The sequence below is a fragment of the Eriocheir sinensis genome, unplaced genomic scaffold, assembly GCF_024679095.1.
Source record: "Eriocheir sinensis breed Jianghai 21 unplaced genomic scaffold, ASM2467909v1 Scaffold7, whole genome shotgun sequence".
Taxonomy (NCBI): domain Eukaryota; kingdom Metazoa; phylum Arthropoda; class Malacostraca; order Decapoda; family Varunidae; genus Eriocheir; species Eriocheir sinensis.
This window is the reverse complement of record NW_026112053.1, coordinates 431,876-457,878: the sequence shown is the minus strand read 5'-3', so window position 1 is coordinate 457,878 and position 26,003 is coordinate 431,876. Positions and strand designations below refer to the sequence as shown.

The 26,003-nt window shown below is 47.3% G+C and overlaps 1 protein-coding gene across 50 annotated transcripts in view; it reads right to left on the bottom strand.

The window, feature by feature from the left end:
- LOC126993931 (zinc finger protein OZF-like) overlaps window positions 1-26,003 on the bottom strand; it is a 70,046-nt gene that overhangs the window by 4,845 nt on the left and 39,198 nt on the right. For 49 of the 50 annotated variants that reach the window (XM_050853103.1, XM_050853108.1, XM_050853105.1 and 46 more), the window contains exons 1-2: window positions 19,318-19,452; window positions 1,761-9,142 (exon numbers count right to left, since the gene is read on the bottom strand). In XM_050853103.1, the coding sequence (XP_050709060.1) occupies window positions 7,413-8,831 (1,419 nt within the window). In that variant the 5' untranslated portion in view covers window positions 8,832-9,142; window positions 19,318-19,452 and the 3' untranslated portion in view covers window positions 1,761-7,412. Of the gene's footprint in view, window positions 1-1,760; window positions 9,143-19,317; window positions 19,453-26,003 lie in introns of those variants that run through there. The other variant, XM_050853104.1, reaches the window with a different exon arrangement.

Here is a 26,003-nt window from a genome sequence, read left to right as displayed (position 1 = left end):
CAGGACAAGACACCTCCCATCCCACCAGCCAGGCCAGGATAAGACACCTCCCATCCCACCAGCCAGGACAAGACACCTCCCATCCCACCAGCCAGGACAAGACACCTCCCATCCCACCAGCCAGGCCAGGATAAGACACCTCCCATCCCACCAGCCAGGACAAGACACCTCCCCTCCCACAAGCCAGGCCAGGATAAGACACCTCCCATCCCACCAGCCAGGACAAGACACCTCCCCTCCCACAAGCCAGGCCAGGATAAGACACCTCCCATCCCACCAGCCAGGACAAGACACCTCCCCTCCCACAAGCCAGGCCAGGACAAGACACCTCCCATCCCATCAGCCAGGACAAGACACCTCCCCTCCCACAAGCCAGGATAAGACACCTCCCATCCCACCAGTCAGGACAAGACACCTCCCATCCCACCAGCCAGGCCAGGATAAGACACCTCCCATCCCACCAGCCGAGCCAGGACAAGACACCACCCAGCCCACCAGCCAGGACAAGACACCTCCCCTCCCACAAGCCAGGACAAGACACCTCCCCTCCCACCAGCCAGGACAAGACACCTCCCATCCCACCAGCCAGGACAAGACACCTCCCCTCCCACAAGCCAGGACAAGACACCTCCCCTCCCACCAGCCAGGACAAGACACCTCCCATCCCACCAGCCAGGACAAGATACCTCCCCTCCCACCAGCCAGGACAAGACACCTCCCCTCCCACAAGCCAGGACAAGACACCTCACGTCCCACCAGCGAGGAGAAGACACCTCCCCTCCCACCCGCCAGGACAAGACACCTCCCCTCCCACCAGCCAGGACAAGACACCTCCCCTCCCACCAGCCAGGACAAGACACCTCCCCTCCCACAAGCCAGGACAAGACACCTCCCCTCCCACCAGCCAGGACAAGACACCTCCCCTCCCACAAGCCAGGACAAGACACCTCCCATCCCACCAGCCAGGACAAGACACCTCCCCTCCCACCAGCCAGGACAAGACACCTCCCCTCCCCCAAGCCAGGACCAGACACCTCCCTCCCACCAGCCAGGACAAGACACCTCCCTCCCACAAGCCAGGACAAGACACCTCCTCCCACCAGCCAGGACAAGACACCTCCCCTCCCACCAGCCAGGACAAGACACCTCCCCTCCCACCAGCCAGGACAAGACACCTCCCCTCCCACCAGCCAGGACAAGACACCTCCCATCCCACCAGCCAGGACAAGACACCTCCCATCCCACCAGCCAGGACAAGACACCTCCCATCCCACCAGCCAGGACAAGACACCTCCCCTCCCACCAGCCAGGACAAGACACCTCCCCTCCCACCAGCCAGGACAAGACGCCTCACACCCCCAGGCAACACAGCAGCCTCGGTCTCCTCCTCGTGACGTGGCCGGCACCCACAGTTTAGTAAGTCCAGTTGGCGCACAAAATGAGTGACACCAATGGTATCGCCTCTGATATAACACAAAACAAGACGCACTATTGAACCTTGAAAACATTGATGGTCCACATTTTTCTGCTCCTCAAAAAAACATTAGCAAATGCCGTGAAACACACAAATAAAACACACAAAGCACTACTATGGTGTACAAAACACCCTTAGAGAGGAAAGAAAGCTATTTAATTCTGCCATCAAAACCAGTCAATGAAAATCCCCAAAATTAGGACTTGCTTTTATTAAACAAAAACATTTTAATGTAAAACCATGCAGGAATTAACAACAAAACAATAAAAGGAACAAACTCCCACACCTTGGGCTGTCCAGGGGAGCCGCCTTGCCTGGCCGGGGGAGTGCCTGCAGCAGCGCCGGGCTCCAGGGACTCCCTCCAGCCTCGGAAACTTGTCAGATGCAACACAGGTTACTTCCCTGACCCTGACCTTCTCATAAGGACAGACAGGAATTAGGAATATTTTTTTTTTTACAGCTAAGGAGACAGCTCAAAGGCGTAAATAATAAAAGGGCCGCTACTCACTGCTCTCGAACAGAGGTTAAAGGAGTGTCCAAAATCAGAGGTCAATTTCGGGAGGAGAGGTGTCCTGATACCCTCCTCTTGAAAGAGTTCAAGTCGTAGGCAGGAGGAAATACAGATGAAGGAAGATTGTTCCAGAGTTTACCAGCGTGAGGGATGAAAGAGTGAAGATGCTGGTTAACTCTTGCATAAGGGGTTTGAACAGTATAGGGATGAGCATGAGTAGAAAGTCGTTTGCAACGGGGCCGCGGGAGGGGGGGAGGCATGCAGTTAGCAAGTTCAGAAGAGCAGTCAGCATGAAAATATCGATAGAAGATAGCAAGAGAGGCAACATGGCGGTGGAATTTGAGAGGTAGAAGACTATCAGTATGAGGAGGAGAGCTGATGAGACGAAGAGCCTTGATTCCACTCTGTCAAAAAGAGCTGTGTGAGTGTTCCCCCCCCAACACATGAGATGCATACTCCATACGAGGGCGGACAAGGCCCCTGTAAATGGACAACAACTGTGCGGGGGAGAAGAACTGGTGGAGACGGTACAGAACGCCCAGCCTAGAGGAAGCTGATTTAGTAAAAGATGAGATATGAAGTTTCCAGTTGAGATTTTGAGTTAAGGATAGACCGAGGACGTTTAGTGTTGAAGAAGGTGATAGCTGAGTGTTGTCAAAGAATAGGGGATAGGTGTTTGGAAGATTGTGTCGAGTGGATAGGTGGAGAAACTGTGTTTTTGAGGTGTTGAAGGACACCAGGTTCCTCTTGCCCCAATTGGAAATAATAGTAAGGTCTGAGGCTAAGCGTTCTGTTGCCTCCAGCCTTGAATTGTTAAGTTCCTGTAGGGTGGGTCTTCTATTAAAAGAAGTTGAGTAATGCAGAGAGGAATCATCGGCGTAGGAATGGATAGGACAGTTCGTTTTGGAAAGATCATCAATGAACAACAGAAAGAGTGGGAGATAGGACAGAACCCTGTGGGTTACCACTGTTAATAGGTTTAGGGGAAGAACAGTGACCGTCCACCACAGCAGAAATAGAACGGTCAGAAAGGAAACTGGAGATAAAGGTACAGAGAGAAGGATAGAAACTGTAGGAGGGTAGTTTGGAAAGCAAAGATTTGTGCCAGACCCTATCAAAAGCTTTTGATATGTCCAGCGCAATAGCAAAGGTTTCACCGAAATGGCTAAGAGAGGATGACCAAGAGTCAGTTAGGAAGGCAAGGAGATCACCAGTAGAACGCCCCTTGCGGAACCCATACTGGCAATCAGATAGAAGGTCAGAAGTGGAAAGGTGCTTTGAATCTTCCGGTTAAGGATTGATTCAAAAGCTTTAGATAGACAAGAAAGTAAAGCTATAGGACGGTAGTTTGAGGGACTGGAACGGTCACCCTTCTTAGGCACAGGCTGTATGAAGACATACTTCCAGTAGAAAGGAAAGATAGATGTTGACAGGCAGAGGCGAAAGAGTTTGACCAGGCAGGGTGAGAGCACGGAGGCACAGTTTTTAAGGACAATAAGAGGCACTCCATCAGGTCCATAAGCCTTCTGAGGATTGAGGCCAGAGAGGGCATAGAAAACATCATTCTGAAGAATCTTTATAACAGGCATAAAGGAGTCAGAGCGGGGATAAGTAGGAGGAATATGCCCAGAATCGTCCAGAGTGGAGTTTTTAGAAAAAGTTTGAGAAGAGTTCAGTCTTAGAGACAGATGAGACGGCAGTGTTGCCGTCAGGACTGAGGAGTGGAGGGAAAGATGAAGAAGTGAAGTTGGAGGAGATGTTTTTGGCTAGATGCCAGAAATCACGGGAAGAGTTAGAGAAAGCAAGGTTTTGGCATTTTCTATTAATGAAAGAGTTTTTGGTTAGTCGGAGAATAGATTTGGCATGATTCCGGGCAGAAATGTAAAGTTCAAAATTAGCATTAGTTTGAAGGCTCTGGTACCTTTTGTGAGCTGCCTCTCTATCATTGACAGCACGAGAACAAGCGTGATTAAACAAGGCTTTTTAGCGTGAGGAGTAGAGAAAGAAGTGTGACACACACCTACACTTGGCAAGGCTTTGGTGGAGGCTGTCGAGGGTGTTTCCAAGGGTGGTGGTGTGACCCCATACTCGGCTTCACTTCATCTGTCCAACAAAGCAAGAATTTTGATACATGTGGCACCTGCACATTTCTAGTTCATGAATTTGTGAAAATCAACTGTTGTCAAGATATTCAAGCTAATTTTTCAATAATATATTTGAATGTTTAAGTATGCAAAAAACCCTGTCCAAATACGTCCCAAACATGGCGATTTCCATCAATAGTACATAACACAAGCACGAGAAAAGACAAGCTTGTATCCAACAGTGTAGTCAGATCATACTTGAACAATCTATGACTTATCAAATGTCTATAATTCATCTCATTTCAAGTACGTACATTAAAAGGAATCTGGCTCTGAAAGTGCAAATAAAGGTTTTTGATAACTCACTGAATGTCAATAATGATTTATATTTAACACAACATGAAATAGTAAACAACAACTGTTGAGTGTGATGCCACCGGTAGGCTATTTCCAATATTACCCGGCTTATTTGCATGCAACAAATATCAAAGTTCTCATGTACAGGCACTGCAGGACCAGATGTCTTTTTGTATACCTGAAATGAGACGAATGATAGGTATTTGAAAGGCCATAGATCGTTTGGGTATGACCTGACAATTCTGCTTGATACATGCATGTCTCTCGTGTGCTTGTATGGTATATTATCAATGCATGTTTGCTGTTTATATAAGAGAGCTTGAGGGTTCTTTGTAAACACAATCATTCGAATACATCACTAAAAATAAAAACTTGATCTTGACGCAATCATGAACTAGCAATGCACAGGTGCCACATCTACGTTCGCGAGTGTACAGACGGAAGGAAACCGCCCATACAGTGATAGCTCGACAAGGCTTCTGCACCATGAACGTGGAAACACTCATGGGAACCTGACCTATCTTCCTTGTGGCCCTGGGAAGCAGTGGCGGTGAGAGCTGGAAGCGTTGAGAATACGTCCATTAGTTCTGAAGTATGTGGACACTCAGAAGATGCTGAACAATGACGACAGAATGGTGAGCAAAGATAAAGGTCAGTATTATAAGACACTTTCGCTTCTCACATGAGCTATTTCTAAAGGTCAAAGAGGGGGTCACTCGAGTTCCAATAAGTGTTTCTTCAGGTTCATGGTACAGAAGGGTCAAACTACCACCAGGGTCATAAAACTACTACTGGAAATGCCCACATCTCCTAAGAAAGCCTTGTCCACGCTGACCCTGGAGCCTGGGGTGGGTAGAAGCAAAGTAACAGGGCAGTGTGAAGTTCGGGTTACCACAGTTTACTTTTCCAAGGTGTCGCAGGTAGCCATTCACAGAAAGCTCAAATGGAAGGCCGAAAGGCTGGGCCAGGCGGGTGCTGACTGGCCCGCGGGTTCCTAGCTAAGCACACTGACCACCACTGGGATCATGACAGGTGGAGAAAGATCAGACCGGTGGAAACTGAGGAAAAGATATCAAATTAACCAGTGAATGTTAAAAAAAAGTTCTACAGGCAAGAATGTTAAGGAAAAAAGTGAAAATATTATCAGAACGAACATAAAATATCGTACTGGCAAGGCTAATCCGGAACACGGGAGTAAATGAACCTATAGTCATGTAAGGATGCTAAATAATATATAAAAACTATCCTGCAAGTTACCATTGAACACCAAACACTGCTGGGTAAATATATACTTTAGCTGCGCCTCACCAGCGTACTGCACACCACTTCATATTGCGGCATGGCTTGTACCCCAACGCACCCACCTAACCTAACTAGTGATAACCTAACATGGGCATGACAGCAATCTCTTGCCCCCCTTTTTTACTAATCATTTTTTACAGGAAAGGAAGCAGATCAAGGGCAACAACAGAAGTAGAAACTGTAGAAAAAAATCCCGCTAATCGCTGCTTATAAATATATATAAGTAAAGTGGCTAAGAGAGGGGTCAATTCCGCATGGAGAGGTGTCCTGAAGCCCCTAACATGGTCACCAGTCACCGCTGAAGCAGTGGCGGTGTGGTCCATGCCCCGCCACTCCTAGTTTGCCTCAGCCCTTCAGCGACACACATCGTTTACTTCACCACACCTGCCGCGGTCCATCTGAAGGCATCGTCCATTTAATCAGAAACGCTACAACTTTCAGTTCTTGGCTCACGGGAATTACACAGCTCAGGGCTGGACGCTGCAGAACGCTTAGCCTCTGGCCTTGCTGTCATTTCTGAATGGAGCACAATGAACGTGGTGTTCCTCAGAGCCCCAAAAACTCAATTTCTCCACCTGACAACACGACACATTCTCCCAGACATCTTTTCCCTCTTCTTCGCCAACACTCAGCTTCACAGCTTCCGTGACTTTTCCTAGAGCACGGCGACACTCTAGGAGGTACACAGTGCCCCGCCCCCCTCACACTCACCACTGACTGGGCCCTCACCTCACACTCTCTCAAACCCTTCCACACTCCCTGCCCAGCTGCGAGGAGGAGTAGAGGTGAGTGAGCAAAGTAGAAGTCGCCCAATTTATTTCAGAGTAAAGGACACTTCATGTTACCGACCCTCAGTCACGGGGAGCGTGAAGGGTATGGCAACTTTCCGCCCCCCTCACCAACCTGTTGGCTGCAGAGCGTCCGAAATACATCTTGTGAATCAGCACGTCCCACCAACTCACTGCTTGGTGCTCCAGAAGGGGACGGCTCGGTGTTACCGAAGTAGAGGGAAAAGATGTCTGGAAGATTGTTTCATGGTCAGATTCTTTTTTTTTTTTTTTTTTTTTTTTTACGTGGCCTAGAGCGCCGGTAGACTATTCTAAAGGGGCCTGATGGTCAGCCAGAGCCCGTCATGGCGCAGGCAAGTGTTTATAGTGGCGCCATTATTATTGGCTCATTTGAAAGTCAACTTATTAATTTGAAGGTCATTTTTAAATATAAAAGTCATCTTTTTTGATAGGCAAGTAAACTTTTTTTTAATTTGAAGTTCAATTTTTTAATTTGAAGGTGAAAAGGTGTAGAGTCTAGGTTGATGGGTGGTCTTCGGGACAGCATTTGGGTAGTCTTAGGCCACTCTGCGGTGACTGAAAAATCCCAGGTGGTTAGCGGCGGATTCGAACCTGCATCATGGACCGCGCCGAATGCAGGGCCAGCCACCGCCACCGCCTCCCCATGGATGGAGAAATTGAGTTTTTGAGGCGCTGAGAAACACCAAGTTCATTATGGTCCACGCAGAAATGACAGCAAGCATTCCGCAGCGGCCAGCCCTGACCTGTGCAATTCCCCGCACCCGCCACAGGGGGCAGCCTTACGTACCTCATGCTGATGCATCGAGGAAGATGACCCATCAGCAGGACCAGGACGTGGCTGCCAACCGCCGCCCTCCACCACCACACACAGCACCTCAGGGGAAGTGGATCTTCATGTGGTGGGTAATATCTGCCTTCACCTTGAAATGCTTCCCACAAACATCACACTTGAACTCTCTCAGGCCAGAGTGTCTGAAGATGTGCACATTGAGATAAGACAAAGAACTGAACCTCTTGCCACACTCTTGGCATTCATGAGGTCTTTCACCAGTGTGTGTGAGGGTGTGTGTCTTGAGGACACTCTTCTGAGTGAACTTTTTGCCACACTCTTTGCATTCATGAGGTCTTTCACTAGTGTGTGTGAGGGTGTGTTTCTTGAGGTTACTCTTGATACTAAACTTTTTGCCACACTTTTTGCATTCATGAGGTCTTTCACTAGTGTGTGTGAGGGTGTGTTTCTTGAGGTTACTCTTGATACTAAACTTTTTGCCACACTCACGGCATTCATGAGGTCTTTCACTAGTGTGTGTTAGGGTGTGTTTCTTGAGGGAACTCTTATCACTGAACTTTCTGCCACACTCTTTGCATTCATGAGGTCTTTCACCAGTGTGTGTAAGGATGTGTCTGTTGAGGGTACTCTTCCTGCTGAACTTTCTGGCACACTCTTTGCATTCATGAGGTCTTTCACCAGTGTGTGTGAGTGTGTGTGTGTTGAGGTCACTCTTATTACTGAACTTTTTGCCACACTCTTTGCATTCATGAGGTCTTTCACCAGTGTGTGTAAGGGTGTGTGTGTTGAGGTCACTCTTATCCCTGAACTTTTTGCCACACTCTTTGCATTCATGAGGTCTTTCACCAGTGTGTGTAAAGGTGTGTTTGTTGAGGGTACTCTTCTGACTGAACTTTCTGCCACACTCTTTGCATTCATGAGGTCTTTCACCAGTGTGTGTAAGGGTGTGTGTGTTGAGGTGACTCTTCTGATTGAACTTTTTGCCACACTCTTTGCATTCATGAGGTCTTTCACCAGTATGTGTAAGGGTGTGTGTGTTGAGGTTACTCTTATCAATGAACTTTTTGCCACACTCTTGGCATTCATGAGGTCTTTCACCAGTGTGTGTATGGGTGTGTGTGATGAGGGCCCTTTTATTACTGAACTTTTTGCCACACTCTTGGCATTCATGAGGTTTTTCACCAGTGTGTGTAAGGGTGTGTGTGTTGAGGATACTCTTCTGATTGAACTTTTTGCCACACTCTTGGCATTCATGAGGTCTTTCACCAGTGTGTGTAAGGGTGTGTGTGTTGAGGTGACTCTTATTACTGAACTTTTTGCCACACTCTTGGCATTCATGAAGTCTTTCACCAGTGTGTGTAAGGGTGTGTTTCTTGAGGTCACTCTTCAAGCTGAACTTTTTGCCACACTCATGGCATTCATGAGGTCTTCCTCCAGAGTGTGTGGGTGTGCTTGGTGAGGTCACCCTTCCCAGGGAGTCTTTTCCCACACTTTTGGCACTCATGGTTTCCTTTACCAGTGTGTGCAAGGCTGTGTCTAGTGGACCTGTTCTGTCTCAAGTCTTCTTGCACTCAAACTTTCCCTTTCCTTTATGGCTGGAGGTGCCAGCAGCAAGGTGGTGGTGGTGGTGGTGGCTCTCCTGGTCACCCCTGACCCTCAAACAAAAGACAGTCTGCTCCTGCTGGTCCCGGCCGCTCAGGCTGCTGCTCGGGCTTGCAGCCTCCACTGCAACAGAAGTCAGCGGCAGTGAGGATGCAGGGAGCGCTGAGCACAGCAGAGCCTCAGACCATCACTTCTGCACCAGCACCGGCGGGGCTGTGGGAACACAAAGATCACAACTTCACAAAAATATGCCTCAAAATAAATACCATATTTGACAGCTAGCCATACGAAAATATATATACATACATATATATATAAATATAAATATATATATATATATATATATATATATATATATATATATATATATATATATATATATATATATATATATATATATATATATATATATATATATATATTTATATATATACACATACATACATACATACAGGAAATAGCTCGATGTACGAAAATTCGGATATACGAAAGTGAAAATATAGGACAATTTACGAAAAGTACGACAGTTTCCGCGCCCACTGTTGATGTCTATATCGGTCGCCGCGCGCGCGCAATCACCTCACGCACACCGCGGTGATTAGGCAGCAAGTGTCCATGTCCAGTCCTCCACTTCAACGCTCATCACTTAGCGTTGCCAGTTGAAACACATCCCAGCCAGCGTGAGGAAACGTGAGGGTGATGGAGGTGTACTGTTTGGCACGTGTTTGGGCACGAGAGTCGAACTGGCCTTTCACAGCTTGGGCAGTAAACATTGGCAATGTTAAGTGATGAGTTGTAGTGACGAGTTAGAGGATTGTCCTAACATATGTAATGCATTTCTATAACAGTAAAGGAACAGGAAATGGTAATTGTTTTAATTATTTATGAGCCTTGCGTTTCATTGTATTGTGAGTAGTAAATTGCTTTTAAGCATTGTTATATTTAACTTTTTTTTTTTTTGGTCCCTAACCCCTATTTATTAACAACCTATGGGGAAATGGCTTCGATATACGAAAAATCGATAAACGAAAGGTTTTTCAGTCCCTAACCCTTTCGTATATAGGGGATTTCCTGTACATATATATATATAAATATATATATATATATATATATATATATATATATATATAGATATATATATATATATATATATATATATATATATATAAATATATAAAAGAGGTGGCCGAAAGGAAGGTCAATTTTGGGAGGAGAGGTGTCCTGATACCCTCCTTTTGAAAGAGTTCAAGTCGTAGGCAGGAGGAAATACAGATGAAGGAAGATTGTTCCAGAGTTTACCAGCGTGAGGGATGAAAGAGTGAAGATGCTGGTTAACTCTTGCATAAAGGGTTTCGACAGTATAGGGATGAGCATGTGTAGAAAGTCGTGTGCAGCGGGGCCGCGGGAGGCATGCAGTTAGCAAGTTCAGAAGAGCAGTCAGCGTGGAAATATCGATAGAAGATAGAAAGAGAGGCAACATCGTGGCGGAATTTATGAGGTAGAAGACTATCAGTAGGAGGAGGAGAGCTGATGAGACGAAGAGCCTTAGCCTCCACTCTGTCCAGAAGAGCTGTGTGAGTGGAGCCCCCCCACACGCGAGATGCATACTCCATACAAGGGCGGACAAGGCCCCTGTATATGGATAGCAATTGCGCGGGGGAGAAGAACTGGCGGAGACGATACAGAACGCCCAATCTCGAGGAAGTTGATTTAGCGAGAGAGGAGATAAGAAGTTTCCAGTTGAGATTTTGAATTAAGGATAGACCGAGGATGTTTAGTGTTGAAGAAGGTAACAGCTGAGTGTTGTCGAAGAATAGGGGATAGGTGTTTGGAAGATTGTGTCGAGTTGATAGGTGGAGAAATTGAGTTTTTGAGGCATTGAAGGACACAAGGTTCCTTCTGCCGCAATCGGAAATGACAGCAAGGTCTGAGGTTAAGCGTTCTGCAGCCTCCAGTCTGGAGTCGTGTACTTCCTGTTGTGATGGTCTTCTATTGAAAGAAGTTAAATAATGCAGAGTGGAGTCGTCGGCGTATGAGTGGACAGGACAGTTTGTTATGGAAAGAAGATCATTGATGAATAACAGGAAGAGAGTGGGTGATAGGACAGAGCCCTGTGGAACGCCACTGTTGATAGGTTTAGGGGAAGAACAGTGACCGTCTACCACCGCAGAGATAGAACGGTCGGAAAGGAAACTGGAGATAAAGGAACAGAGAGAGGGATAGAATCCGAAAAAGGGCAGTTTAGAAAGCAAAGACTTGTGCCAGACTCTATCGAAGGCTTTCAATATGTCTAGCGCAACAGAGACAGTTTCACCGAAACGGCTAAGAGAGGATGACCAAGAGTCAGTTAAGAGAGCAAGAAGATCACCAGTAGAACGCCCCTTGCGGAATCCATACTGGTGATCAGATAGAAGGTTAGAAGTGGAAAGATGCTTTTGAATCTTCCGGTTAAGGATTGATTCAAAAGCTTTAGATAGACATGAAAGTAAAGCTATAGGGCGGTAGTTTGAGGGATTGGAACGGTCACCCTTCTTAGGCACAGGCCGTACAAAGGCATACTTCCAGCAGGAAGGAAAGGTAGATGTTGATAGGCAGAGACGAAAGAGTTTGACCAGGCAGGGTGTCAGCACGGAAGCACAGTTTTTTAAGGACAATAGGAGGCACTCCATCAGGTCCATAAGCCTTCTGAGAGTTGAGGCCAGAGAGGGCATAGAAAACATCATTTGGAAGAATCTTAATAACAGGCATAAAGGAGTCAGAGGGGGGATGAGTAGGAGGAATATGCCCAGAATCGTCCAGGGTGGAGTTCTTACAGAAAGTTTGAGCAGAGAGTTCAGCCTTAGAGACAGATGAGACGGCAGTGCTGCCGTCAGGGTTAAGGAGAGGAGGAAAAGTGGAAGAAGTGAAATTGGAGGAGATATTTTTGGCTAGATGCCAGAAGTCACGGGAAGAATTAGAAGAAGCAGGATGTTGACATTTTCTATTAATGAAGGAAGTTTTGGTAAGTCGGAGAATAGATTTGGCACAATTCCGGGCTGAAATGTAAAGGTCAAAATTAGCGGGAGTTCGAAGGCTCTGGAACCTTTTGTGAGCTGCCTCTCTATCTTTAATAGCATGAGAACAAGCATGATTAAACCAAGGCTTTTTAGCATGAGGAGTAGAGAAAGTACATGGAATGTATGCCTCCATTCCAGAGACAATCACCTCTGTGATGCGCTGAGCACACACAGAGGGGTCTCTCTCCTGGAAGCAGTAATCATTCCACGGGAAATCGGAAAAGTACATCCTCAGGTCCTCCCATCGAGTTGAAGCAAAATGCCAGAAGCATCGCCTCTTTGGTGGGTCCTGAGGATGTACAGGAGCGATAGGACAGGATACAGAAATAAGGTTATGATCGGAGGAGCCCAACGGAGAGAACAGTTTGACAGAGTAAGCAGAAGGATTAGAGGTAAGGAAGAGGTCTAGAATGTTGGGCCTGTCTCCAAGACGGTCGGGAATACAAGTAGGGTGCTGAACCAACTGCTCTAGGTCGTTGAAGAGAGCAAAGTTGTAGGCTTGTTCACCAGGATGGTCAGTGAAAGAGGATGAAAGCCAAAGCTAGTGGTGAACATTGAAATCTCCCAAGATGGAGATTTCAACAAAGGGAGAGTGAGTCAAGATGTGCTCCACTTTAGAGTTCAAATAGTCAAAGAATTTGACATAGTTAGTAGAGTTAGGTGAGAGATAAACAGCACAGATGTATTTAGTAATAGAATGACAATGAAGTCTTAGCCAGATGGTAGAAAATTCAGAAGAGTCAAGGTCGTGGGCACGAGAGCAAGTGATGTCGTTGCGCACGTAGGCGCAACATCCAGCTTTGGATTGAAATTTAGGATAGAGATAGTAGGAGGGAACAGAGTAGTGGTTGCTGTCAGTAGCCTCAGAAACTTGTGTTTCAGTGAGGAAGAGAAGGTGAGGTTTAGAGGAGGAGAGATGGTGTTCCACAGAATGAAAATTAGAACGAAGACCGCGAATGTTGCAGAAATTAATAAGGAGGAGGTTCGAGGAGTTATCAGGACACCTCTCAAGTCGGCAGCCAGAGGGGGAGTCCTCCCTGGGGGAATTTATGGTCCCCCCCCCAGGCGGGGACTCCGAGGCGGTGTTTTCGTTAGCCATTTTTTATTTTTTATTTTGGGAAAAGGTGTGTGTGTTGTGTGAATGTAGTGAGGTGTAGAAAGAGAGAGGAACTGTCTTTAGAGAGCATGCTGAACTGCTCTCTGGTGTTGATGAGACAAAAGGGAAACGGTTAGTGAGGACATGGGAAGGGTCTTGAGGGCCTTGAGCTTCGATCCTCTGTTTTTAATATATTACTATCAAGTGAGCTTCATAGTTATTAGGGTGACGCAACACAAAGGTTGAATTATGAGGTTTATTCACATTATGTTGGTATATAATGGTAGCGAGCTTATGGAACAATATTGTGGCCACTCTTTATTCTGTTGGTAATGGTAGCGAGCTTATTGAAGTTAAGTAACAATTCTAATTAATAATTATCACTCATCACTCCTATTCACCTTAAAGGGCTCACTCATCTCTTCAGACTATTACAACTATATGGTAGATATGGTACACTGGCCATAGCTTCAACACCTAACCATTGCTAAACAACAAACTACCCTAATCAGGGCTCAATGATACATAATTATTACAGAAAAATGTTTCCTACCACCGATATGTGTTCACAGGGATGATCATGGAAGCAAGGTAGTCGTGGGGGTTCAAGATACCAAGGAGGTAGTCATGAGTCCACACAAACATTGGACTATACAAATGACACTAAAAATGTATCCTTTTCTATTACTGAGTTAATCCTGGGATGAGACATTCATGCAGGTCTAAGATACCAGAGGATACCATGGATCGGCACAACAAAGGGGAACTTTACATATTACTACACAACAAAGGGGGTAACCGCCCATCGGTAGGGGTAGAAGGACTGGGGTTCGATTCCCCGGCCGGGTGAAGATAAGTTGGGTTTATCTTCTTTTATGTGTAGCCCCTGTTCACCTAGCAATGAGTAGGTACGCGACGTCAGGCAAGGAGTTGTGACCTCGTTGTCGCGGTGTGTTGTGTGTGAGTGGTCTCAGTCTTACCCAAAGATCGGTACTATGAGCTCTGTGCTCTTCCGTAGGGGAACGGCTGGCTGTCTCGAGAGAGACCAGACTAAGAGGTGAATTGCATAGAAGGTAAAATGGAAAGGCTGTAGCTAGGGAGGGAGGGGCGGAAGTGAGTCAGGTCATGTCCTGACTGACCCCCGTTTTCTTAAACTTCTAAAATTTTGTTTCGTAGGTCAACACACCACTATGGTGTGCTAGCACCCGAAAGTTATGTTTCGATTTCTTAAACACTCACACACCCAGCAGTGTGTTGTTAGCTAGACAACCACTCTCGTGACCTGGCATACCACAGAATAGCAAAGGTTGGTAGCTCCCGCCCTCGTAGGTTGGCTGACCTGTGTATCAGCTAGCAGCGCACTGTTTAAAAATGGCTATGAGAGACTAGACCACCCTGCTTACTTGCAAAAAAAAATGATTTCTAGTGAAGCAGATAAGAGACAGTCCGGTTGTGCACAGGAAACCATCCGACTACAATGCTGTTTTAGCATGAAATACGGCATGGGAAAGCTTAACCTAATTATGAGGCAGTTACCCGTGAAATGTCAACACGTTACGTTCTCCCACAAGGTGCCCCGAGGCCCCACTAACTTTTTTTTAAATCGCTAGCGACGTTTCTAGCAATTTGTGATGCCTAGGCCTTTATATGGGGTTCAAAATGCATAGAATAATGACATTTAACCGATGAGAAGTGTGAGAAGTACTGCTGTGAGACGGAGAAAAAAGTAAAATATACCCAATTCCCTGCTGCTGACCTACAAATGATTTGCCCAAGTACTGTGGCGTTAAACTAGAATTTTACTATATCAACATTACTGATTTCCAGCAGTATAAATCTTTGAGTAGAAAAAAAAGAAAAGACTATGAAGTAGTCTGCATATCAAGGCCTGAATGCATCATTTCAATTATTATATATTACAAGTAGGCACATGTATAAGTATACTCGATTATCATGTACGTATTACCATTACATATTTCAGGCCCTGGAACTTTTTCGTGGAGTCATTCATCTCATACAAGAGCTTGATGATGAGCAAATTGAAGAAATTCGACGAATTAGATTACCCCGCACAGTTTTACAGGATTGCAGTGACCCAATGACGTACCTCACAGAAGAAGAATTCATCCAAAGGTAGTGATCTCATTCATCTTAATCATAATAAACTACATTACTATACTGTATACTTATAATCAACTTCTTACTCACTTCAATACACGCGCGACCACGCATGCTGTTTTAAAATCTTGTACTTGTTGTGATTACAGAGTTACTGATTGAAAAAGAGAAGTGAAATAATAACAGAAGTAGAATAATAGCATATTTATTGATTATTCATAAGTGCTTTTAATATAATGAATATATTTCTTACATTTCGTTACTCTTTCGGGTGGGTACGGTCGCCCCATGTTGTGTGGTAGGTCAACACACGAATGTTCCAATAATGTGGGATCCTAGCCATACACAGAACGGTGTCAGAGGCGTTTATGAAATCCATTTGTGGGTGTCTAGCTAACTAACAATATGGTATCCTAGATTTACACTGTTTAAGAAGACGGCCGTGAAGCCCTGACCTGATTCTCCCTCAGGACCTGACACAACTCTCCCCACTGTCCCTCCCTCCCCACATCCTTCTTGTTTTCATCCTTTTTATCTCTCCCTGTTTCCTCCACTACTTTTCCTTGTTCTCCCTTCTTACATCATCTATTGTGTTCTCCCTTCTTACATCCTCTATCGGTAGTTTTATCATGACTCACTCTGTCCCTCTCCTCCCTTTCCCTTTCCGTATTTAACTAATCGTGATATAAAGGAAGTGAGCTACACTCATATTGTCCTTTCTCTGAGTATTCTTCCGCCCCGCCAAACTCATGCCTGCGCGAAGTTCGTATTTACGAAGCAAATGTCGATAGTCAAAACAAAAATTATAGAATCATTTATTGGGATATATATATATATATATATATATATATATATATATATATATATATATATATATATATATATATATATATATATATATATATATATATACAGTCGTCCCTCAAATAGTACAGTTTCCAATAGTACGGTTTTGGTTTTATACGGATTGTCATGGAAGATTTTTTTAGGATTTTTAAATATCCCGCTCGTCGCACCAAGAAGCCACGGCATGAGTGACAACACTGTTCTACCAAACACTTGCTGAAAGCACCCCAATGCATTCGAGAAAGGCGTTCACCTTGGAGAGGAATTCAGATTTAGGAGAAGTTACTTTTTGGGATGAGTTACTTTGCCGTAGGGAGAGCATACCACCTGAATGAGAGCAGTGTTCGCTGAATCTATCATCTCGGGTCTTGGTCTTAGTTCGGGAGGTAGTTGTCCCCTTTGGTCCCAACTCCATTCTTTGAAACGACTTATTCCCTCAGGGCAAACACCCTGAAAATCATAGTGAAAAAAATTCTTGCTGCAGTGACTGCCAGTGCTTCAAGAGTGCTTCCAGAGTGGAGTTAAGGGCCGTCCTTTTACTAAATATCATCGTTGTTGTTGTAATGGCGTCTCACTCATAGCAAAATGGCGTACGCTGATCTTCCTGGCGATGTTTTTGACCAGACAATTATACTGACGCATTTGTCACGTCCACGTGCGTCTCATTATTCTATGAAATTTTGAACCCCATAAATATGCATCGCAAACTGATAGAAACGCTGCTACCGATTTTTAAGAAGTTATTGGGTTTCTTGCGGGCCCCGGGCGTGGGAGGGACAGCGTGACATCCACACGCGTTGACATTTCACGGGTAACTGACTTCGTATTTACCTTTTTTTTTATTATTGAAAATAGGAAATAATTATGGCTACCACTGTTTACGAGCGGCATATCTGATTGCTCTGGCGGCGGCTGCAGCAGCGGTGCAGCCGGTGGTGCGAGTAATACCTCCTCGCAGAAATAAGTCGCATGTATGTGGGTGGGGTCCAGGAAGGGTGCAGCCCTCCTTGGTTAGAAGGGGGGTCGAGGGGAGTGAACACCCCCATTAGCTATGTCGTAAAGTTAGGTTGGGGTAGTTTAAATATGCTCCCCCACCCTAAACCCTCTGCGAGCTATTTTGCAGTTGCAGCGGCGGCACCGTCGCCGTGGCCACCGCCAGGGCCCAGAGGAGCCTAAGCTTTCATGATGCAATTGCAATAAGTCACTTTTTAGTAGTTTCCAAACAAAAACGATCTTCAAATGAAAAAGCACCACATTCTGCCCAGAAATAAATAGCCAGTGTATGAAATTTTGAGATGGGCAACTCTCTGAACATTTAGCACAGTCAGCAGGTCTGAGTGCCAGTGATCCCGAGGTGAACCACATGATCAGGGACGCAACACTCCGCGGGCAGGGAAGGGGCAAGCCACACTGCTGCCCGGGCACATTATTGGCACATCAGTAAAGGAAACATTAACGGCTGGGAGGTGCACCATAAGCGCCAACTTGTACTGAAGGTCAAGGGTGTGCTGCAGGGCTCCTGTGTCCACGCGGGGCTGCTGGAGCCACACCTCACCCCCGCCACTCCTCACACCCCCACCGCAGCCCGGTCACACCTCACACCCCCCCACATCTGACACCCTGCCACACCACACCCCCCGCCACACCTCACACCCCCCCCACAGCCCGGTCACACCTCACACCCCGCCACACGTCACCCCCCGCCACATCTGACACCCTGCCACACCTCACCCCCCGCCACACCTCACCCCCCCCGCCACAGCCCGGCCACACCTCACACCCCGCCACACCTCACGCCCTGCCACACCTCACACCCCAGCCACATCTCACCCCCCGCCACACCTCACACCCTCTTCTTCTTCTTTTGACCTGTAACGCTTTGTATCGCTTCTTAGGTCCTCCTCCTCTCGTTCCTCCCTTCTTCTTATTCACACAACTTTCTTTTCAGCGTTATGTAATTTTCTAACCTGAAATAAAGCCACTTATATTCACTTATTCAGACATTTGTGCCCTTTTTTCCCAGCACTGCGCGAGGAACACTTTTGCCAACTTTACCATTTTTCTTTCTGTTTCCTTTTTGTCTCCATACAGCCCCAACACCGTGCAGATCGCCCCGTTTTCCTCCTCTAGTCTCCCAGCCCACTCCTCTCCGCCTATTACCATCACTACTCCTGCCACCAACTCCCCTCTCTGCCTCTCATAGTTGCTGCATTCCACTATTAGGTGTTCTACTGTTTCCATCTGCCCTGTCCCACAGCTACAGTTCTGGTTTCCCCCGTCCCTGTTCCTGCCGTTTACCTCCAGGGTTCCTGTTCTTGCTTTAAACAATAGTTTGCTCCCCCAGTCTCCTACATGCCAGTGTACTCCCTCTGGTTTCTGTTTCCTACTGTACCATTTTAGCGTTGACTTGCCACTCATTCCTTCCTGCCATTTGACTTGTCCGTTCCTTTCTACTGCCTTCTTCACATCCCTGATCTCCATTTCATTCCACTCTTCCCTCAGGTGTTCTCTCCTTTTCCACCTCTCTAACTCTTTCCCCCAGGTGGACTTGTTTCCACTTTCTTGCAGTATTTTCTTTGCCCATCTCTCCTCACTACTCTTTTCAATTTTCTTAAGGAAGCCCAACTTGCCCTTTACAATTCTTTCCTTGAACGTACTCCATCCCATATCTCCTCTGACGGCCTCTACCGCTGTGCTCCTAGGGGCTCCTAATCCCCACCGGCCTACTGTGTTCTGAACCTTTTCTAGCTGTGCGATGTCCCCTTCTCTGTAGTGTGTTATCTCTGATCCATAGAGGCAATATGGTACACCTACTCCTTTCCACAGACTTCGCCCTACATCATATTTGTTTACTACTCTATTGCCTCCATTTATTATCATCCCTGACATCCTCCTTGCCTTCCCTTCATTCACTTTCCTCTGTTTCTCCCCTCCTATGCCTTCCTTGCTAACCTCCATTCCTAAGTACATATATTTATCGACTACCTCCAGCACGTTGTTTCCTAGTACCCATTGGTTACTGCCTCCACTACCAAACTCCATAACCTTACATTTTCTTTCACTAAATTTCAGGTCCCACTCCCTCCCATATGCCTGAGCTATGTGCAGGATCTCCTCCATCTCCTCTTTCCTCTCCGTCATCAACACTACATCATCAGCGTAAGCCAGGCACCCTAACTTCTCTCCTCCTATCTCTACTCCTTTCCCGGCTTTCCTAATTCTCACTATCAGCTCACCCCCCCGCCACAGCCCGCTTCCTCCCTCCCTCTTACCGTCACCGCTCCTGCTAAGAAGTAATAACACAGCGTCCCTCTCTGCCTCTCTGCTGATGCTGACGCTGATGCTTGGGGTGAGTGTGGTGGACGCTGCTGTCTTTGCAACGGCACCGCGGACTGCTTGGCTTGTAGGGGAATATTCCTTTCTCTCTCTCGTGTCTTCAAGGAAGGCGTCACGGAACAAGCAATCACAAGCCGTCGGGGAGAGCTTCTTCTTCTTCTTTTGACCTGTAACGCTTTGTATTTTTTTTTTTTTTTTTACAACAAAGGAGGCAGCTCAAGGGCACAAAATTAAGGAAACAATAATAAAAAAAAGCCCGCTAATCGCTGCTCCCATAAAAGAATCAGAAGAGGTGGCCAAAAGCAAGGTCAAATTCGGGAGGAGAGGTGTCCTGACACCTCTCTAAAGGCGGTGTCACACTAGCACTTTTTCCGTCGATTAATGCGATTTCCGTCGATTTTTCATCGTTCCGCATGAACTTATCGCATGAATTTGTCAGACGATCAGGATCGTTTCCACCTGCAAATTTCCGCCTTTGTTTACATTTCCAAGACCAAGACCGAGACTTTCCGCGTGGCTTCAACCTGTCTCAAACGCTCTCCTGCAGTGACAGCCTTCCTCATCCTGGTGTCACTTCTGGCAATAAGAGGTGTCACTAACTCCAGAAGTCTGTGGTACTGGCTCTTGTCCAACCTGATCCAATTCTTCAGTCTCATGATCCTCTAAACTCAGCTCTTTTAACAGCCTGTGGTACACACTTTCTCTTTCCCGACGAGCCAACCATGAGCGCATCTATGCACGCTTTTTGGCTTGTTTAGCTCGTCTAAGTCTCACAATACACAGTATTAGGTTCAGAGCAGCGTATCTTTGCCGCAGCGTGGACTCCATGTTTGTTTACATTCCTTGGTCTGTGCCGACGGAAAGTTTCAGACGAAACACCGTTTGTGTGTGACAGGCCGCAGCCAAGATATCGACGATTTTCAGAAAAACGACGGAAAAAGTTGACGGAAAAAGTGCTAGTGTGACACCGCCTAGGTCCTTCTCCTCTCGTTCCTCCCTTCTCTTATTCACACACCTTCCTTTTCAGTGTTATGTTATCTTCTAACCTGAAACAAAGTCACTTATATTCACTATTCAGACATTTGTGCCCTTTTTTTCCCAGCACTGTGCGAGGAACACTTTTGCCAACTTTACCATTCTTTTTTCGGTATGCGGGTGAAGTGTTTTCACCTCAGGGAACTAGACGACCCTGCCCTGCATAGTCTCAGGTCACCCTTGGACAAGGTGTAATACCTGATCTGTCTCCCGTGCCAGGGTCACGGTGAAGCCTCTGGGCAGCAACAGTGGTGGATTAGACTGCAGGCAGAGGATCTCTTTATGAGACAATGGCTGGAGTTCCAGGGATGGGTTTCATCAAAGTTCCCAAGTCCTTGGAAGTGTGCTCAAGGAGTCCCAAGCGTGCGAGAAACCTTGGGCATGTTTCACGAAAGCTCCCAAGCCTTGGAACTCTGCCTATCTCGCTCACCGCCTTGGGAGGCCGTGCGGGGTCTCCCAAGCGCTCCCAAGGAAGGTTCCAAGCGTCTGACTGTAAACATAGCAGCCCGTGAACAACCCCGCCATCACCGACCAAGGAATTTTCGCCCGAGAAGGGACATCTTCAACGAGTACGATGACACCGAGTTCAAGAAGAGGTACAGGGTGGATCGTGGCCTGTTGTTCGTCACTGACTTGGTGCGACACGTGATTGGCAACAGGACTGAGAGGAGCCGTGCGGTCACAGCGGTCGGTGCTGACGGGGTTGTTCACGGGCTGCCATGTTTACAGTCTGACGCGCGGAACCTTCCTTGGGAGCGCTTGGGAGACCCCGCACGGCCTCCCAAGGCGGCGAGCGAGATAGGCAGAGTTCCAAGGCTTGGGAGCTTTCGTGAAACATGCCCAAGGTTTCTCGCACGCTTGGGACTCCTTGAGCAGACTTTCAAGGACTTGGGAACTTTGATGAAACCCACCCCTGGACCGTACCTAATTATTTAGGCCTGCGGTGTAGAGGAGTGTGGCGACCTCTACACTAAAAAGCCTCCCTGGGAACCATTTGTCGGTGTGAGCTCCCCGTTCCTCCCCTCTATCGACGGTACTCCCATCCCTATTCTGCATAGCAGCTGGTTCTTGTTCTTTTCTCCTGAAAGAGATGTCTTCCGTGGGCCTTTTGAGGTTGTACCTCCCGGCTTCTAGGTGGAGTTTCTGAGGGTTTTTCTTATACACAAGGAATATATCAGCTTTTTGGTCAGGAAGGGCGTCTGATACTCTCTAGAGTTGGTGGAGAACACCTGGTGACAGGTGCCACTGGCGAGGCCTCGAAAGGGTCGCAGATTTGGGTTAGACGTTTCGGAAAGTGGGATCGAATTGCTGGTTCCTCTCCTCCCTTGCTAGCTCTGCTCTGAGTCACTACGCCGGCCCCGTTCTATGGGACAAAACTTCGAGGACAATAGCTGAAAAGCGCCGGGTTGTGAAAGTTTCTCTCGTGACCGAGGCTCAGGACAAGCGATTGGTCTTTGATGCGTTTTCAAGACCCTGTGGGAGCGAACTCCCAGTGTTGGAGGCATCTAACACAGCAGTATCTAATTTCCATGCACAATTTTTATCCAATTCAATTTATGGTCACACTATAAGTTATTTCGAAAGCGCTTTTAATAGTATTTGCCCAAACTGTTAACTCACTTAAATTTCTAACAGTGCCTTCGAACCTTAAGTGTGACGTCTGTCCCGGACGATTTGCAGCTCAGTACTTCCAGCTGAGTAGAACTTGCCGCCTCTGCGTTCAAAGATTACAACTTCAGAAGGCTGTGACTGAATGGAAAGTCAAACATGATGATCTTGAAAAGAAATTCGAAGCCCTTCAGGAATTTGTTTCAAATAATGTGAGTGTGACTCCACCATTGATGGTGGTGAGGCCCTCCACCGAAACTGTGCCCTCTCCCACAGAGTTATATACCTAGAGCGCTCGAGCCAGACACTCGGGTGCGGCAACCGGGAGTACCTCGGCCGCCATCTTTGGGAGCCCAGTCCAGCCAACTCTGTCCTCCAGCCGGCAGCTTCAAAGTGGAGGTAAGTGGTAGGTGGTGGTGGTGGTGGTGCTATATCACCACCACCACCACCATCACCACCATCATCACCACCATCACCACCACCACCACCATCATTACCACCACCATCACCACCACCACCACCATCACCACCACCACCATCATCATCATCATCATCACCACCACCACCATCACCACCACCACCATTACCACCACCACCATCATCACCACCACCACCACTACCACCACCATCACCACCACCATCATCGTCATCACCATCATCATCATCACCATCGTCATCATCACCTCCACCACCATCACCACCACCATCACCACCACCACCACCACTTCCACCATCATCACCAACACCACCACCATCATCACCACCACCACCACCACCATCATCACCACCATCACCACCACCACCACGTACGTACCATCATCACCACCATCATCACCACCAACACCATCATCACCACCACCACCACCATCATCACCACCACCACCACCATCATCACCACCACCACCACCACCACCAACAGCACCACCAACACAACCACCGTCATCGCCACCACCACCACCATCATCACCACCAGCAATCCCAGCATCACCACCACCACCACCACCACCTTCACCACCACCACCATCACCACCACCACCATCAAAACCACCACCACAGAGTGAGGGAAAGTGGGCTCCCCAAGATGGCTGCCGCGCCAGGTTAGCTTGCCTCACCCGCCGCCAACCCCACAACACGGGAGCGCGCGCTCTAGGTATATAACTCTGTGCCTTCTCCAGACGAATCTCCTGCTTCACGGGAGGACGAGTTACCTGCCTCACAGGTTGACTTCCAGCCTGCCTCACAGGACAACCCCCAGCCTGCCTCACAGACTAACCCCCAGCCTGCCTCACAGGCTATAGCCCCCAGCCTGCCTCACAGGCTAACCCCCAGCCTGCCTCACAGGCTAACCCCCAGCCTGCTTCACAGGCTAACCCCCAGCCTGCTTCACAGGACTACCACCAGCCTGCCTCACAGGCTGACCCCCAGCCTGCCTCACAAGCTAACCCCTAGCCTGCTTTACAGGCTATAATCCCAGCCTGCCTCACAGGCTATAACTCCCAGCCTGCCTCACAGGACACCTTCCAGCCTGCCCCATTTAACGCTTCTATTCCTGCTTCTCAGGATGTCGGGTTCCAACCTGTAAGGAATGGAGTCAAACCGAAGCAGGCAACCAAGCATTTGCTGACCCCCACTACCTTCAATAGGTTCCAGGTGCTGGCAGACACCATGGAGGATGAGTTCGAAACTCGCCTAGTTGGGGACTCCATGGTGCGTGGCCAGCTGGTTGAGTTCTGTGGTCGTTCATCAAACGGCCGCAGAAAACGTTACTGCTATCCAGGTGCTAGACTGGATGACATCACCGCAGCGTGCGATGATGTCACGAGAGATGCCGACCGAAACACCCTTTTTGTCATTCACGCGGGGACAAATGACGTAAAGACAACCCGTTCTCAGGAACTGCTTGAGAAATACCGCCGCATGATCAAGCAGTATAAACGTAAAACGGATGCCAATAACATCATAATCTCAGGAATCATCCCGAGGGTCGGCGCCGAATATAGCTTTTACAATAAGGCCTTCAGCACAAACAACAGACTTCAGTCCCTTTGCTCACAAGAAAACGTCCAGTTCGCTAACTTGTGGAACAGTTTTTACTACGATTCAGACTTGTTCCTTGGTGATGGCATCCACTTAAACCCTGTTGAAGCAGCCCGTTTCGGGAGGCTGCTCTGTGACCAAGTGGCTCTTCGAAAGCCAAAAAACGCGGAGGCGAGAACACCAGCAGCTCCACCGTAAGGGAGCACTCAACCCGCGAAACCCCCGACTCGAATTACATTAAAGCTTGCTATGTAAACGCTCGTAGCCTACGTAACAAATCTGAAGACTTAGAAGTCCTCGCAGCTGCAAATCATTATCACATCATCGGAGTCACAAAATCTTGGATAGACACTTCAAATAGAGATTTCATTGCGGAATATAGATTACCGGGCTCTGCCATCTTTAGTCATGAAAGAGAGAACAGACAGGGTAGTTGCTATCCATATACAAGGGCCTTGTCCACCCTCGTATGGAGTATGCATCTCACGTGTAAGGAGACTCCACTCACACAGCTCTTATGGACAGAGTGGAATCTTCGTCTCATCAGCTCTCCTCCTCCTACTGATAGTCTTCTACCTCTTAAATTCCGCCGCGATGTTGCCTCTCTTTCTATCTTCTATCGATATTTCCACGCTGACTGCTCTTCTGAACTTGCTAACTGCATGCCTCCCCCCCTCCCGCGGCCCCGCTACACACGACCTTCTACTCATGCTCATCCCTATACTGTCCAAACCCCTTATGCAAGAGTTAACCAACATATTCACTCTTTCATCCCTCACGCTGGTAAACTCTGGAACAATCTTCCTTCATCTGTATTTCCTCCTGCCTACGACTTGAAGTCTTTCAAGAGGAGGGTATCAGGACCTCTTCTGATTCTTTTTTATTATTCTTTTCTTTTTTTGTGCCCTTGAGCTGCCTCCTTTGTTGTAAAAAAAAAAATCTAGAGTACTGTGTACAGTTTTGGTCTCCCTATTACAGAAAAGACATTGAAAAGTTGGAACGGGTTCAACGAGGAGTAACGAAGATGATTCCTAGGTTGAGAAATTTATCATATGAACAAAGGCTTAAAGAATTAGATTTATTCAGCCTATCAAAACGAAGAATGCGAGGCGATCTAATAGAAGTGTTTAAAATTTTTAAAGGATTCAGTGACATTAATGCGAAAGATTACAATTGATCGATCAAATAGAACACGAAGAAATCACAGTTTGAAGATAAGTGGTAAAAAATTCTCGTCGCACGAAGCTAAACACTTCTTCTTCAATCGAGTTGTTAATGTTTGGAACTCTCTACCTTGTGATGTCGTTGATAGTACAACAGTTACGGCCTTCAAGAATAGATTAGACAAGTATTTTGAATCCAACCAGCAACTAAGATATTACTCATTGTCGTAATAACGTCAAGTTCTTTCGAATACTGGTGTCCTTGTCCGCTTTTATCGCCCGGTTAGTGGTAGCAGTAATGATAGTTCTTTCCTCTTTTCTACATAAATTCCATGCAGTTTTTCCATGCTGCATGGTTCTTTTTTTCCCTTCCCTGCCAGCTTTGGCTGGAGGGGTGGGGGGTGGGGAGGAGCCTTTGCTGTCCTTCAACACTGCTGATGGGTACTGGGGGGTCTGGATGTAACCAAAGCTGCTCCTGCGCCATCTGTTGCAACTGACATACACCACCACCCGCCCACGGTCTCCCATCAAGGAGACTATAGAACAGGAGAGGGGGCCTCTATGGGAGACCGTGGGCGGCAAGGAGACTACAGAACAGGAGAGGGGGCCTCTATGGGAGACCGTGGGCGGGTGGCGGTGTATGTCGATCGGTTGCAACAGATGGCGCAGGAGCAGCGTTGTTTACATCCAGGCGCCTCCCCCCCTTAAGACCCACCCCCAACCCCTAGAACCAATCAGCAGTGTTGCTACATGGGATCAAGCAGCAAATGTTGCTACTT